Source organism: Rissa tridactyla, chromosome 4 (assembly GCF_028500815.1).
Source record: "Rissa tridactyla isolate bRisTri1 chromosome 4, bRisTri1.patW.cur.20221130, whole genome shotgun sequence".
Classification (NCBI taxonomy): domain Eukaryota; kingdom Metazoa; phylum Chordata; class Aves; order Charadriiformes; family Laridae; genus Rissa; species Rissa tridactyla.
Genome location: NC_071469.1, coordinates 16,222,681 through 16,237,506, shown reverse-complemented (window position 1 = coordinate 16,237,506; position 14,826 = coordinate 16,222,681). Strand labels below are relative to the sequence as shown.

At 36.7% G+C, this 14,826-nt stretch overlaps 1 protein-coding gene across 1 annotated transcript in view; it reads right to left on the bottom strand.

The window, feature by feature from the left end:
• Window positions 1-14,826, bottom strand: part of OTOG (otogelin) — a 104,630-nt gene that overhangs the window by 32,425 nt on the left and 57,379 nt on the right. Inside the window, exons 30-33 of the mRNA XM_054201326.1 lie at window positions 13,410-13,566; window positions 12,321-12,347; window positions 9,338-9,505; window positions 7,008-7,286 (exon numbers count right to left, since the gene is read on the bottom strand). Of these exons, the coding sequence (XP_054057301.1) occupies window positions 7,008-7,286; window positions 9,338-9,505; window positions 12,321-12,347; window positions 13,410-13,566 (631 nt within the window). The remainder of the gene's footprint in view (window positions 1-7,007; window positions 7,287-9,337; window positions 9,506-12,320; window positions 12,348-13,409; window positions 13,567-14,826) is intronic.

Sequence of the window (14,826 nt, the reverse complement as noted above, 5' to 3'; positions counted from 1 at the left end):
TGAGACACGTAGTCTTGCAAAATTTTACTCAAAACATATACTTCACCAGTCAAAATAGTACCAATAATGAAACACCATAGGAAATTAACAAAAGAAAACAAAACAATAACCAACCCCAAACTGCCTTCCGAGTATCTACGTAGATAGTGTCTGTCTACGTAGAAGATAGACTTCAGAGTCACATAATTGAAACCCAAAATGCAAATTCAGTCAGAGGAAGAGTTAAACTTCAAAGTGAGAATAAACAGAAATAAGGATCAGCTATACCTCTAGTGCTTATTAAATTATGCAGGAACTTTACAAAATTAATGTAAAGAAGAAATTGACTGAGTGTAAAATCTGAAAGAAACAAATTTGAGGCAATGATCATGTGGGTGACATGCACTTGCATGTTAAAATGCAGTATCACGCTTTATTTTTCGCTATAACCCTGCCTCCCCTGCATGCAGAACGGTTTCCCACACAATGCGAGATTAGTCCAGGGGCTCTTCCAATGCCTGCATGATTTACACAATGTATCTGGATTTTAGTTCTTCAACTACAACAGCCCCACCCAGCTCCCTCCTGAAGCAGGGAGGGCAGGGCAGGGACAATTCCCTTACATTTATGCCTACAGAAGACCACCATCATGACATACGGGTCCCCTCTAGATTGGTAAACCTGATCTGAGAGCTATGTTGTTCAGAGCCTACAGAAGGTAGCTGCTGTTAAACAATGTTTACATTAATGACAGAAAGAAAATCCTTACTACTTAGAAAAAGCTTCCATTTTTGGTCCTTTGAATTATTTTTGCTTTTAAGTTTTGCTGATCTATGCTTTACTGAGATACAAAGAGAGTAGCCCTTTTAGATCTTCTTGGAGACAGTAATTTTTCTGTGAAGATCCTAAGAAATTCTTCTTCCTTAGGGACATCTTCACTTATGGGTAACCATCTCTCTGCCATTATTAGCCATTAATGTCGTCTTTTTAAACACAAAAAATTCTCTTAAATCAAAGGCATAAATCAAACTCAGACAAAAGAGTGTGTATGTTGCCATCTAGTGTTATCTTTTTTACATGTCACTCTATCCAAGGACATGTCACTGCTTTGACTTTTACGACAGTAACAAATGCATTTATAAAGTTACATCCCCATAAAAAGCTAAGTACACGTCACTGAGTTCTTCTGTGACCCCAAATTAAGCTTCTTAAATCTAATGGAGGAAGGGAGTTATTTCCATCCATTTTGCTGACTGATGTATGGGGTTTTGTACGCACTAACAGGTCAGAGTGGTGAGGTTTAAGGACAAAACAAGAAGATCTATGACAAAAAGACAGAACGTATCAGAGACCTGTTGGCACAGGCAATCATCAACAGTAGTAATAACCAGCAATAACAGTATATCCAAGTGGAATCTAGGAAATCTCATTCATCAGACTACCCTAGATTAAGTACAGAGACAGATGTAAAACTTTTAGCTCTTGCCACAAACCTCAACGTTAATCACAGAATAAGTTTCAAAAACAAAAAAAGCACAAGTGTTGCAGAAGACATACTGTAACCAGATGAAGGACGTTCGTTTCTCAATTTAGCAGAACACTGATTGTGAATTAACAGTTCCAAGCACTAGGATTAACATCTCCCATTCTCCAAATAAATTTAGACATTTTTGAACTGATCACCATGTTTCCTTCACACTCTCTTACAGATTAAGTTCACAGCATTTGCTGGTGTTGCATGCCTTGGTAGGAAATAGGGCGAACTTCCACATAAAGAGATAGCATTGGTTGAGTGGTTCATAAACACTGCTTTCAGTCAAGAATGAAGGAAGTCATGCTTGTCTGCAAATTTTGTCTCTACTTCTGCAGAAAGAATTATGGACAAAGATGAATTCATGAACCTGGTCATAAAAATTGTTTTAAAAGAAGAGCCATAGAACCAATGGACATTTAATTTTCCAGTCAAGGGATTTTAGAGAATTGAGTATCCTGGGCTAAGCTGTACTATGGTTTTTTTAGTGTGTAAATTACATAAAAGAACAGACCAAATCACCACAGCAAGAGCTGAATATATTGCATGAACTGGTTTCCAGTATCTCAAAAGTTTTCAGCTTGTCTCAGTAAACCCATCAGATATAGTGAAATCTGTGCTTTATTGTGAGTTATGGGAAAATGCCTTTCCAGCATTAGGAGAATGCCAGTTCAGTCATTCATCATATTTAAAGTTTTCGCTATTGGCAACATCCCTTCTGGAATGCCTAAACAGCCCAAGGACCTAGCTGATTGACTGTACAAGCCACTGTTTAAAAACCAAAACCAACAATAAAACCCACAGCAAGATGCCGTTCCTGCTTAAAATGTTTAAACTAAATAGAGATTAGACAGGAAATGAACGGGAGGAGAAACAGAGGCACAGAGGCATGTTCTGAACTAACATGAACTCAAGGCTAAACCAAGAGAACAATAAAGTACCTCTATACCTAGCTAAAATAATAGATTATTTTGCTTCTTTTTAGTACATGTATATTAACTATGATCTCAACATCCACAGTCATTAGGGTATAAGGAAAAGCAGTAACAAAGTGCTTTAAAGCCATTCAAGCATCCCTCTCCCTAAGCTGAGGGAAATACTCCTTTCGCTCTCTGTATTGTGTTTGACACACACCAGACCAACCTCAGCTTTACTATTACTACAATGCTGCTATTCCCATGACAGAAACTACCACAGTTCAGAAACTTTGGATTTCACTAGTGTATGGCACGAATGCTTTATGCTAGCCAGGATGCTAATCAGCCACCTCCACCACATGCTTCCCATTTTTTTAATACTTAAATTCCCCCTCCTGCAACCAGTAATATGAGCTTACTGTACTCTGTGCAACAGTACAGTTCACTCACAACAAAAGAATGATACACAGTTTACAGACAATGAGTCAAGATTCTTATATCAGGCATGTGTTCCTCAAAAGGATTTGTCATGGCATTTGAAAATAACCATGTGTCTCCTGGTGAAGTCCACCAGCATTTGTCTTCTGTCCGGTGACACAGCAAATCCTTCACAAAATGGTAAATTATGCCCTGGATGACAGTTGCTCCAGTTGACATGCCAACTGAGCCCACAGTGCTTTTACCTGACAGAAGCTGAGCATGTCAACATGTTACAGTACTGCAGAAAGCTTTTGTATGAATGCAGGTATACACGTCTCCGAAGACAATATATTAAAAGATATTTCCCCTTTTTTGGTGACAATTCCTAATGTTCACAGGTCCATCCTGGTTTTTTTCTATGTTGACTTTTACCATATAGGGACAAAATTTGCCATTCTCAGAATATACACATTATGAATAATTTCATGCTATGCTCAAAAAATGGCTATTTAGTTTAAAAAAATCCTAAAATTTGAAGTGTTCTAATGTTAATAAAAGGCTGTATTTAAAATAAAAGTTTTTAAATAATGAAAAAATGAAGTATTTGGATTTTCATTCTCTCCTGACGCTTGTTTCTGTTTTGCTACTTTTCCCAAAGATTTCAAAAAATCTAGTAGGGACAAAATTTGCTTTAGAAATAATTCTATTTATAACAGCAGCAAAACTCTGCTTAGTAACGTAGATTGCCTATCTCCTCACTTACAAGTTTAGAAACATGAAATCCTATCTACCCACTTAACACACACAAACTACTAACAAACTCTGCCCATGACTTCTAAGTTTCTGCAATGAGACATGTAAGCAAATATCACTGGGAAAAAAAAAAATTAACTTTGTGCCTAGCCAAAACATCACTGAAAGCCAAGTATAATTATTGACCTCTCAAATACTTTTTAATTTACTATTATGATGTTAGATGAATATAATTTAGTTAACATAAGTATTTAATCTCCTCCTATTTATTCAGTCAAAAATGGGAGGTCAAATATTTGTGTTTTTGTTATACATAGGGAAGAACTAATAAATCTACAGTAAACTCAGTCTGATTCCAAGAGCTACCAAGCAGATGTGTTCAGTGACATACCCAGGATTTGCAGGTACAACAGCAGTTGCTCAGCATTATCCAGTCCCAGGCTGCATGTCATGATCTTTTGGACTGAACAAAGCACACGAGCTCAAATTAAACTTAAGAGCAACTCGTTATAAGTAAAATGTCCTGTATCAAACTTAAACATTGATAAATACCTCTGTGCAGTGTGCATACACATAGCGCATCTTGAAATTTTAATTTTAGTTGAAAATTCTCTCTGAGACAGGCCTTATATTTATAGCAAGTTAGCTATTAAAGCACATAACTAACATTATTAAGAACTTTGCTGTAGAATTTATATAGGGCAAGTCACATTTTTATAATATATATAAAATTAACTCACAGTGATCCTATTATGATAATTCTATGAAAGGTAAAAGGTAACTAGCTTGAGCATATTATTGTTAAAAATGTAAGAAAACTGCAGTTATAGCCATAAAAAAATAATCATCAGTTCCCTACACCCACTAATTTCCCAAGAATTTCAAATGTGAATTCATTGCTTTTACATGACACCTCTGTGCTTATCCATCTGGCAAAACTAAGTGTATTCTTTCTTTTGACTGAATGCATACTTTCAACATTGCTGGTAAAAATTCCTGCATAGAATGCAAAATGTATTTTCTTGTGAGTAAGAATACTCTAGATATTCAAATTCAGTTATCAACTCAAATCCTCAAATGTTTATGGGAACAGGACAGCAGACAAATCTAAGTATAATGAAAATAACCCAATTTAAAAGCTGAACTGACTTCTCATGGAAAATACTTTGCAGTGTTAAGCCCATCGTATCTGCGCAATTTATAGTCAAAGTATTTCAATGTGACAATATTTATTGCTATGAAAGTGGAAAAAGTGACTCGTCAGCTGACTTTAAACAAACATGTATCTATTGCTGGGGTGATGGGGTCATTTAAAATTCTTCCTTTTGAATGTGCGTCACAGAGCATGAAGAAGTCTCATGAGGAACTTTCTGGCCAAGGGGATTTACTGGGCCTATTATTCTGCTCCCGATATTTATCCTCTGATTCCGCAGGAATAGCTGTTCCCGGTTCAAGAGTTTCTGATCTAATATGCAAAGCATTTACAATAGTCAGCAAGAAACTCAATACGCTTTTGCCTGTGCACTCTGGAGCTGGTGTAACTTTTCCATTAACTTAAACAAATGCTGCTGTATTTTTAGACCATGTAATTACCCTACATCAGCAGGCTGGCCCTTGTGAAAGTATACTGGAGAAAGATTCGAGCCCTATGTTTCTCTGCTTATAAAACTCTGAAACCCAAGCCCTCGGATGTGGTGATTAATGAAATGCCTCTTGATCATTTGATCTGATCCCACTTGCTGAGGTAAATTGTTTTAGTTTTCCATTGGCATAGATAGGATTTTTTTGGTATAATGACTGGAGGGTAAAGACTTCACACTTGAAAAGACATACCACTCTGTGTTAATGGACGACCACTGAGAATTGGAACATGTTTTAACCTTCTTCATTCCTCCCTCAAAGATAAAAGACTGAGGAGATATTTTTGTTATGTCCAAAAAAAGTTCCTTGCTTGAAATGCTGTACCAATATCCTGGTAATAGCATTAGCTCTATAATTCTGCTGTTCAAAAACCTCAACAGCTCCATGATTACAAGCATTTGTCAAGAGGCAACAGGCATTTGGCAATGACAAAATCTGTCATTTTTTCTGAAGTTGGAGTGTGCCAGTCAACAGCTGCATTAGGCTGTCAGCATAATGCACCGCAAAACATCGGCAGATTCACAATGCCACCATTAACACTTTAATTCAATGTTTTGATAACAAGAAGCTCCACAAGGCATACAGTTGGCCTCTTCTGTCATATAAGTCAGTGCCTGCTTCAAATTTGTCTGTACAGAGATTCAACATGGTCACTGTAAAACATGGCCAGGCCATGCTTCATTTGTTACAGTATTTAATTTTCTTTCTTTGCTTGTAAAACAAATTGTGGTTTCAGAGAATGAAGAACTGATTTTAAAAAATGGTATTGCCAGGAATACCTATTAAAATACTTCTGCTACCCAAATGAAAAAATTACTAATGCATTTAAAATTACAGTGCAATAAAAAGCTCTAGAACATATACATAAAAATAAGCACCTGTAGTGCTTTTGGAATTTTATTGTAGGAACAACTTCTGCATCCAGCTCCTACGAAGCGTCCCAAGAATACCTCCTACTTTTCTGATCCTTATGTCTCAGTGGAATGGGACTACTATTACAGGAATGGGAATCTCTCAAGTAGGCAGAAACACTCTCACAGCAGTCTACGTTGTATATTTAAGAGCTGTAACTGTCCAAGAAACATTAGAGAAATGGACATCTAGATCCCCAAGAGTCTCCACTCTTGGGGGATCCAACTCCACTTAGATGGCACTTGAAACATTAGGGGATAACATCTCAAAAGGCAAAGCCTCTGTGAGAGGGTATGTGGATAAAAGGGTGTTTTTCAGGAAAAACATGAGGTTTGAGGTGTAATCTACAGGGAATGTCCTTTGCACTGGATGACATAACCTCTGAGGAGGCCACAAAGCTTCCAATAAGAATGCATTGTACAGAAAACTCTCTCTTGGCTGCAGAGGGAAAGGAGAAGAAAGTGTCATCCACAGACCTTAGCTTTTAGAGATGCATTCAGTTCTTTTCTATTCCCTTTGTGAATACGTTATTCATCAACATGAATTTTCTACTCCTTAAGAATGTCCTTACCACCTACAAAGCAAGAATTGCCCAGAAACTATACACTAGGCTACATTCTTCCAAAATCAGTTGGCAAATATAGCAAGTTGTGTGTTAGGCTATTTAATGGCTTTTGACAAGAAAACAGAATCTCATCCTCACTACGAAGCCCAGGAAAGAAGACTTTGAGCCTGCATGTCACAAATTACCCACAGCTCCCAATGATGCAGGGAAGAAGTAAGCAACCTCAGCACCTCTGAAAACATCAATACCATTTAACTGCTGTTCATAAAATACAACTTTAATTACCTACCTACAAGTTTAAAAAGGGTCGACAGTCTGAACTCCTCTGAATGATGGTACTTCAAAAGCTCAACTGAAGAGGCTGAAATGTGGATGAAGTATCCTGGTTTTGCAAATGACTCAAAGGAACTGTATCCTGAAAGCCATGTATTCTTGTGAATGACAAATGTAGATCTGTTGTGAAACTCTTGACTTTTTTTCCATTTAGAAAGAACAAGAGTATTATTGGAGACCAAATGAAGAAAATAGTTTGGTCTCTCAGCTGTTTCAAATGATATCAAGTTGGAATCTGGAAAAAAAAAAAACCCACACAGAACTCATTTACTTGATATATGCATAATAAACTAAACTCATTCTGATGTACCACTACTGATACTAGGAGCATGAGCAATGAAAGCTAACTTTGACCTTACCAGTGAAAATAGTCTGAATCTCATAAGAAAACATACTTTATATGGATTTCAGAACGCTAGATTCCGATGGACATTTTTTGTAAATACCCCACAGATTTCAACAGGAATACAAGCAGATTAAGACATTTGCCCACACCAGGATAAAGGAATATAGCCCTGCAGACAAGCAGAACTTCAGCTTACAGCCTTCACTAAGCCATTTATTTAATAAAAATTTAAACTTCATCTAACTAGCTTTACAAGTAACATTTGCCATCAGGAATTTATAGCTTAAGAGCTCAGCCTTTCATTAAAAATAAATTACCAAAATATTTTTTGCATTCAGCTTCCTAAGCAGTCAGCTCTCTAGCCCTCTCCCTAAGAATGTTAACAGCAGAGTGTTTTCTGGCAAATGTACCCACATGATACCTTACCCTGAAAACAGTACTGCTGATTTCAAACAACCCTCTGTACAACCAGTTGCAGAGTGGCAGATCTTGAGCCTGTCACAGGCATCTGCTGCTCACAGAATTACTTCATCCTATTTTCCTGTAAGCTCTGCTATTTTCTTGAAAACAACCATTAAACTAGTGTAAAATCAACTAACCCTCCAGGCCTGGATAGCATTTCTTGAAAAAAAAAGAATGCACAGAAAACAAATGATCTCTATTAAAGAGATATACTATCAACATTCTGGTATAACGCTTCCGGAAAACAAACTTGTTTTCTAAGCATAAAAGCTTCAATTAATCTGAAAAACACAGTGGCACTTGTGAAAATCTTTTTATTATTGTCTGTAGCAAGCAGCTATTTGGTAAGTAACAATGGACAGTCAGTGTGATTTATAATACCTGTCACATAGCAAATCAGTGCATCAATGCCCCGAACTTTCCATTGTCTATGATTTGTCTGAAAATGATAAAACACATGCATTTTTTGCCAAATGATGAAATGCCATTCACTCAAAATGGATTATAAGGCACAAATTACGTTTCCCAGGTTAAATTCGGAGTGAGAGGTTTTTATATGTGAATAGAACAGCAGGACTGACTTTCCCTTTCCAAACCTAAATTGAATGCAATGTACAACTGTCTAAAAACTATGACTAATAAAAGAAATCTGGCCCCAGATATTCCGTTACATGAGTTCTTGTGTCAGTTCTACAGACAGCAGTATTACTAATCAAATGCTTGTCATTTTTTCAACTGACCCATATCCCTTCTTTGATTACACAAAGACAGCCACCTTCAGGCTGTCCAAAGAGCTGATCAGGGGGACCCTGGGCAGTAAACCCATATTGAGACCTAAGTGCTCTGTGGGCATTAAAGTTATGTATGCAGACAATTACAACATTTAATCAGTGTCACAAAGTGCTGAATATATCCTCATAAAGTTTCTCCACCTGTCTGAAGGTGTGCAAGACTTCTTTCATCTGCTGAATAAACAACACATTCTTTCAGTGGAAACTTAAGTTGGGACCTGAAGGAGACAAATTAGCAATATGCGTCCTTAAGCAGCTCAGGTTAGTGCCAATGGACATCTCTGTACAAGTGGGAGAACAATGCGCGATGGTGGCAAAGTGAGTGAATTAGGGAGTACTTTTCTTGTATCACGTCTCTCCCATTCTTTCCTATGTCCCGGTTCTGCCACACAAAGGTGGAGGGAGAAACATGTATCTGGAGCACTAGGCTACATCACCAGTTTGGTGCTTTTGAATTTGGGGGTGGGGGGCTGTAGTTTTTCAACTAGAAGTATCTGTTCATAAAGTTACAATCATCTAATTAAAACCAACCAAATGAAAATTTTGCCAGACAACATTAAGGTGCAAAATCAGCTGACAGAAAAAGAAAAAAAAATTTTGACCCAGGTCTATTCTTAAATGTAGGCTCATATTCAAGGGCAGAATTTGCTCTGCCTTATTTAAGCCTCTAGGCTACAATGACTTTACCATGTGCTTTGGGTTTATAAAGTCCTGAAGTCAGCATAAAGCTCACTGCATGTGTTGGACGAGTATTTTCTTCTCTCACTGGGAAAACACCACCATCCACCAGTTCCACTGCCATTACAAATTCTCCTTCCAAATAGCTGACCAGTTTGTACGGCCCCTTTCCCAGAGCTGTTGAGAAATACAAAAAAGACCAGAATTACCTTTCATGTCAAGCATCACAAATGCTTGAGCTCTAAATATTATGATACAGCACATAAATAAAAACACATCTCTCCACTCTGAAAATAGCTCTAGGTGCTATGCGCTAAACAATAATGACAACCAAAACAAAGCCAAACTCTTTTAGAAAATACCTATTCTAAAAACTGTCCAAAATACTTAGTTTAAATTTTCAAGATTCGGGATTAGCTAGTTCTTTCCCTCCCTCTCATTCATTCAAGTTTCATAGTCACTTTAATAAAGTTAGTTGACCCCTTGGTTATTTAAGTTAGAAGTAAACAGTGTTCTACAGACCTCCCTGGGATCCCTCTAAATTGTTTATTTGTATGGTCAAACTGATTATACACTTCTGACTATTCTTTACAAACTATTTTATTAGTGTTCAAAGTATGAGGCATTTTGTGGGGAATAAAGTTTGTTGTCCTCAAGTATCAAAGAACTCCTTGAACAGCGGAGATACAAATGTAACCAAGGGAAAGTGAGACAGGAAGAAATCGGCATCCTAAACAAAGGATTAGTCATATTTTACCTGTAAATCAAAAAAAAAAAAGCCAAAAGCATGCAAAGTTATCATTTCACACACCTCCTCACTCAGTTCCAATTTCACCGCAGAAAAGTATTTTAAAGTTTATTTTAAAATTTTATTTGAAATTATTTTTCTAAATGTATCTGTTAAAACCAGGCATTTTAGACCACACCTGAACAATTCACCTCTCCACCATTTTACCCACAAGCCAGGATACAGAAAACATAGATTTAAGGTAGAATTGTTCCAGAACTTCTCAGCTGATAAATGCAGCTAATACCATTGACCCTTAAAATCTGTTCCAACACATTAAAAGTTTGGACTGCAATTTCCAGCCTGCCCTCATATTCTGGTTCTCCCTTATCTCAAAATTTATTAAGAGTTTTTAAATCCTAGAGAGGCTGCACTACAATCAGAGTTTTAGATTCTAATAGCATAAATACGTGGCCAGTTAGGACACAAGCCCATGCCTAACTAACCAATGTACAGTGATGCCTGGTTACTTTCAGCGCAGGGAGTTGAAAAACATTTAAAGTGTTACATAAAACATCTAGTGTTCTGGAAGCATTTTTAAACGTTTAAATCTCATATCTCAGGCTCATCCAAAACTTGAGAAACCACAGCTACCATCTGAGAATTTCCCCTTACCAAAGACTTCTGCTCCTGCTTCTAGTAGGACTGGAACTATTTCCTTCTGGCTCTGGGTGCATGACAAAATTACATAGAAAAAACCTCTCCCTGGTCTAAGACAGTTTCTTAACCTTCCTGTCTCCAAAACTAAGTAATTCTGGGGAATGCCTCTATATGTGAGGTAGAGAAGAAAATCTTCAGCACAGAGATGACTTTTTTTTCCCCCATTGGCAGCTCTGAAACATGTTGAACTTACGTTGAACACCGATAAGCTGGATTGGCAAAATACCGTGTTTATTCCAAGCTGGCCACATGCACAACTCTGCACTGTTTCAACTAATTTCTGTCAGTGAGAATTCAGTAACAAGTAAAACTAATTACACACTTCAAAAGTATATGTTATCATCTAACTTCTTCACTACTACCACAGATGTTAGAGGTGCTGCACTTTCAATCTTTTACAACTGCAATAAGATTATCTAGTATCAGACTATATTTCATTTATAAAACAAAACAAACCAAAAAAGAAATGTAAAACTGCAATCACTTCTTAATTCAACTGGCCTTTATTTAAATTAATGTAAAGGTTTCAATAGTGAATTAGATAAAATTCCACTGCATTAGCAATTTGACCCCACTCAAAATCTTTTTAGCAGTCGGTACATCAGAAAATGTACATTTCTTGGCCATATCATTTGGGTCTGGCATGTTGCACAAGTCTCTTCTAATTTAAACTCAGTCCCTCTCCAAGACCTTTCTGAAGGTGAGCTGCTGCAATATGGAGTCTAACAGAAGACCAAAATATCACGAACTATCTAGATAGACAGGCTTCTACATAAGCTTGATAAAAAGAGTTCTAGAATAAATAGCAGGAGTCCTGACCATTCCTCACATCAGGCTGGCTTGCAGTGCTTGTATGTATACCATGTCTAACAATCCAGACACTTGCAATATAACTTTAAAATAGCCTGATATGGATTCCAGTGTTAACACAGCAGTACAGCACCCAGTGCAGATTCAAGGTTTACTCTAGCACCTTGTGCAAGTTTTGCACCTCTCTAACGGTGCAAAATGCAGCAGCATTTTGGTTCTAATGGTTCTAATGCAGCAGCAATGCTTGTCACTCAGGAACTTAAAGCTAGAGCAGACATAACTAAATGCAGAGTTATTCCCCATTCAGGCACAAAAAGTTGAAATATCTTAATAGCTAGCTCCCTCTAGAGGCTGCACGGGAGGTCATGATTGGTCTCACAGACCCACTGGGTATTAGTTGTGAATTGCCGTATGCTTTAGTAGTGCCACTAGTACTATTGGGTTGAATAGTCTATTAATTATTTAATGATTTAATTGTTTAATCATGATGCATAAATGCAAAGAAATGAAGTTAAATGCATATTTTTTGGGAAAGGTCCAGGAATAAAAAAGACTATGAAATTAAAACCCTTTGAAAAAGCAGAATAGACCAGTAAAATAGAATCTTGGTTATTTAAATACTATAATCATTCACAAATGTTTACATTAACAGAATTATTTTTATACAAAGTACTAAGACTTAGATAAAGTAACCAAAGATTTTATTGACATTTTATCAGCCCCTTTAGGACTTACCTTTGTTGAAATATTCACAATCATAAGCTAAAAAATAAAAAGAAAAGAAATGCAGTTGCAGGCATTCTGCAGATAAACATGTTTTCTATTACACTTTACAATTAAGAGGTACGCCAAATGCTTGGTCAAGTTAGATCATATACAAGCATTTATTAAAAAAATATTGCCAAATATTTTACTGCTTTAAATAAAATATTAATTTAAACTGCACTGATTTAAATAAAATATTGTTTTCTAGCAGGAAATACTAAGCTTACATACCTACAGCTGTCTTTTTGTGACCTCTAGTGGTTAAGACTAAGCTGTGCTGTCTTTCCATACTCACGTTAAAACACACATACCATTTCTATCAAAAATTAAGAGTAACCCTCTTGCTCTACCGCAAATTTGCCATGCGACATTAAGCAAGCTGCATGTTCTCTCTGTGCAACTGCAAAGTTAGAAAAACACTTGTTTCCTTCCATTCTTTCTGTCTTGTCCTTTTTTAATCACATTTTTGGGGAAATGATGGTTTCCTGTTAGACATTTGCACTAGGTGTCATAGAAAAAGGCCTTGTATTTTTTTACAACTTCTAAGCGTTGTTGAATAGGGATACTAAGGTAAGGACAAAGTCCTTTTTAAAAACCTACTTGGTTTTCTTCAGAAGACCTTTATATTTTACACTTGCTCTGGGGGCAGCAGTAAGGCAGCAATGTTTCCTAGACCCTGTTAAGAAGTTAAGTCCTCCTGAGGATGGATATTACTTGAGCTGTTAACTTTCTAACTTTGCTTTGGGGGATGCAAGCCATATCCTAATATAGACTTCCCATGACTTTTCCTTTCACATCACAGGACAAGGAATTAAAAACAGAAGAGTATCACCCACAAATATGGAAAGAAGCACATAATCCAGCTAGACCAAAATGAACAGAGCACAGTGAGAGGCACCCACTCATCTTTTTACCTGTGCGGCTTAGTGATTCAATTCATGGCCCCAGGTAACTTAATGTAATTGATTTTTCAGGTCTAAATGTGATTGATTTTTCAGGTCTAGGTCTCATGAATGCAGACACTGACAGCCACTGGCAATGCTAGTTAGATAAACTTACGACACACTCTAGGGGACCTCCAGTCTACGGCAACTCCATGCTGGCAGCACTGATGGGCATATGCTGATACACTTGTACAGAAACATTCACAGTCGCCTCCTTGGTTACAACCACATGTATCTGTCAAGCAGTTTGAGTAAAACCAGGTGACATCAATCTGTAAATATAAATATCACTTATCAAAAATATCATATAGACACTGGCAACAATCACATCAATACAAAGCTATGACTTTTTCAAAATTTAATACACAAGACTTCAAAGATTTTAATTTAAATGTTTCCTGAAACAGTACTTAGTAACACAATTAAATCTATGACCCATTAAGAACATGTACACTAAGACATAGGTGTGAGCTTGTGCTTTGTATGGTTTTGTAATAGTTAACCGTAATAAACTATAAAGAAGCTTATGAAATAAGAGAAACTCTCTCTAAAGTGAACACAAATCAATAAATCTCAAACATGTTAAGAAAGTTAGATATACAGAAAGTGTACGAAATCATAAAGTGGATGAAAAACTCTCCATGTGTGAGTAGGTCATTCTCTGCATATTATTAGACAATTTCACAGGCAAATTTTTTTATTTTTCCCTTAAATTATTTTGAAGTCTTAAGTGACAGAATTTCAAAGAAAACTGTCAATGATAATTTGCTTATTGAATTGTTACACATTCTGCACGGATTTATACTTGAGTAATACTTACACACTTACGAGGAACTGAGTTGCTACCTACCTTACACAGAGGACTAAACTGACATTACGTTAATACAACTTTAACATCAGCTTCTACTTTATGCCAAAATAATATACAAAGCAACTCTGCAAAATTCCAGGTTGTCTTTCCTATGAAATCTCCATTCTCCCTAAGAACCATTCTGACACTTACACTCTTTAAGCCATGTACACACTCTCAAAACCTGAACTTGGAATATGTCATTTTCCATATAAGACCTAGGTCTGGAAATTGGTCCCCCCACCATTCTCCAACTGAACCTGAGCCTGTTGACTGTCAGAATATGTTGAATGGCTCTTATTTCCTTAGGTGGTTGCCTGAGTGAGGAGATATATGCGTTTTTTTTCTAGAAATGAGTTCTTCACATCTGATACTGCTTAGAAGAAACCATCGATTTATTTAAGTATGCGTGAATAATGTACATGCTATGGAATACACTTGAGAAAAATAAAGCAAGTGGTTATCCTTATGCAAATAGTGCTTGGGATGAAAAAAAAAGATAACAAAAAACTGGGTATGATTTTATCTGCATTAATTACAAACGAAACTAATGAGACTATATTGTAGAATACGAAACTGGTGCCAAAGTGGCTTACTGTCTAGGTCAGCTAAGAGCAGTCAGTCCAGTTAAACATTCACATTTCAGAATCAGAATAGGTATTGGTTAGACTTTCTTCGTGTT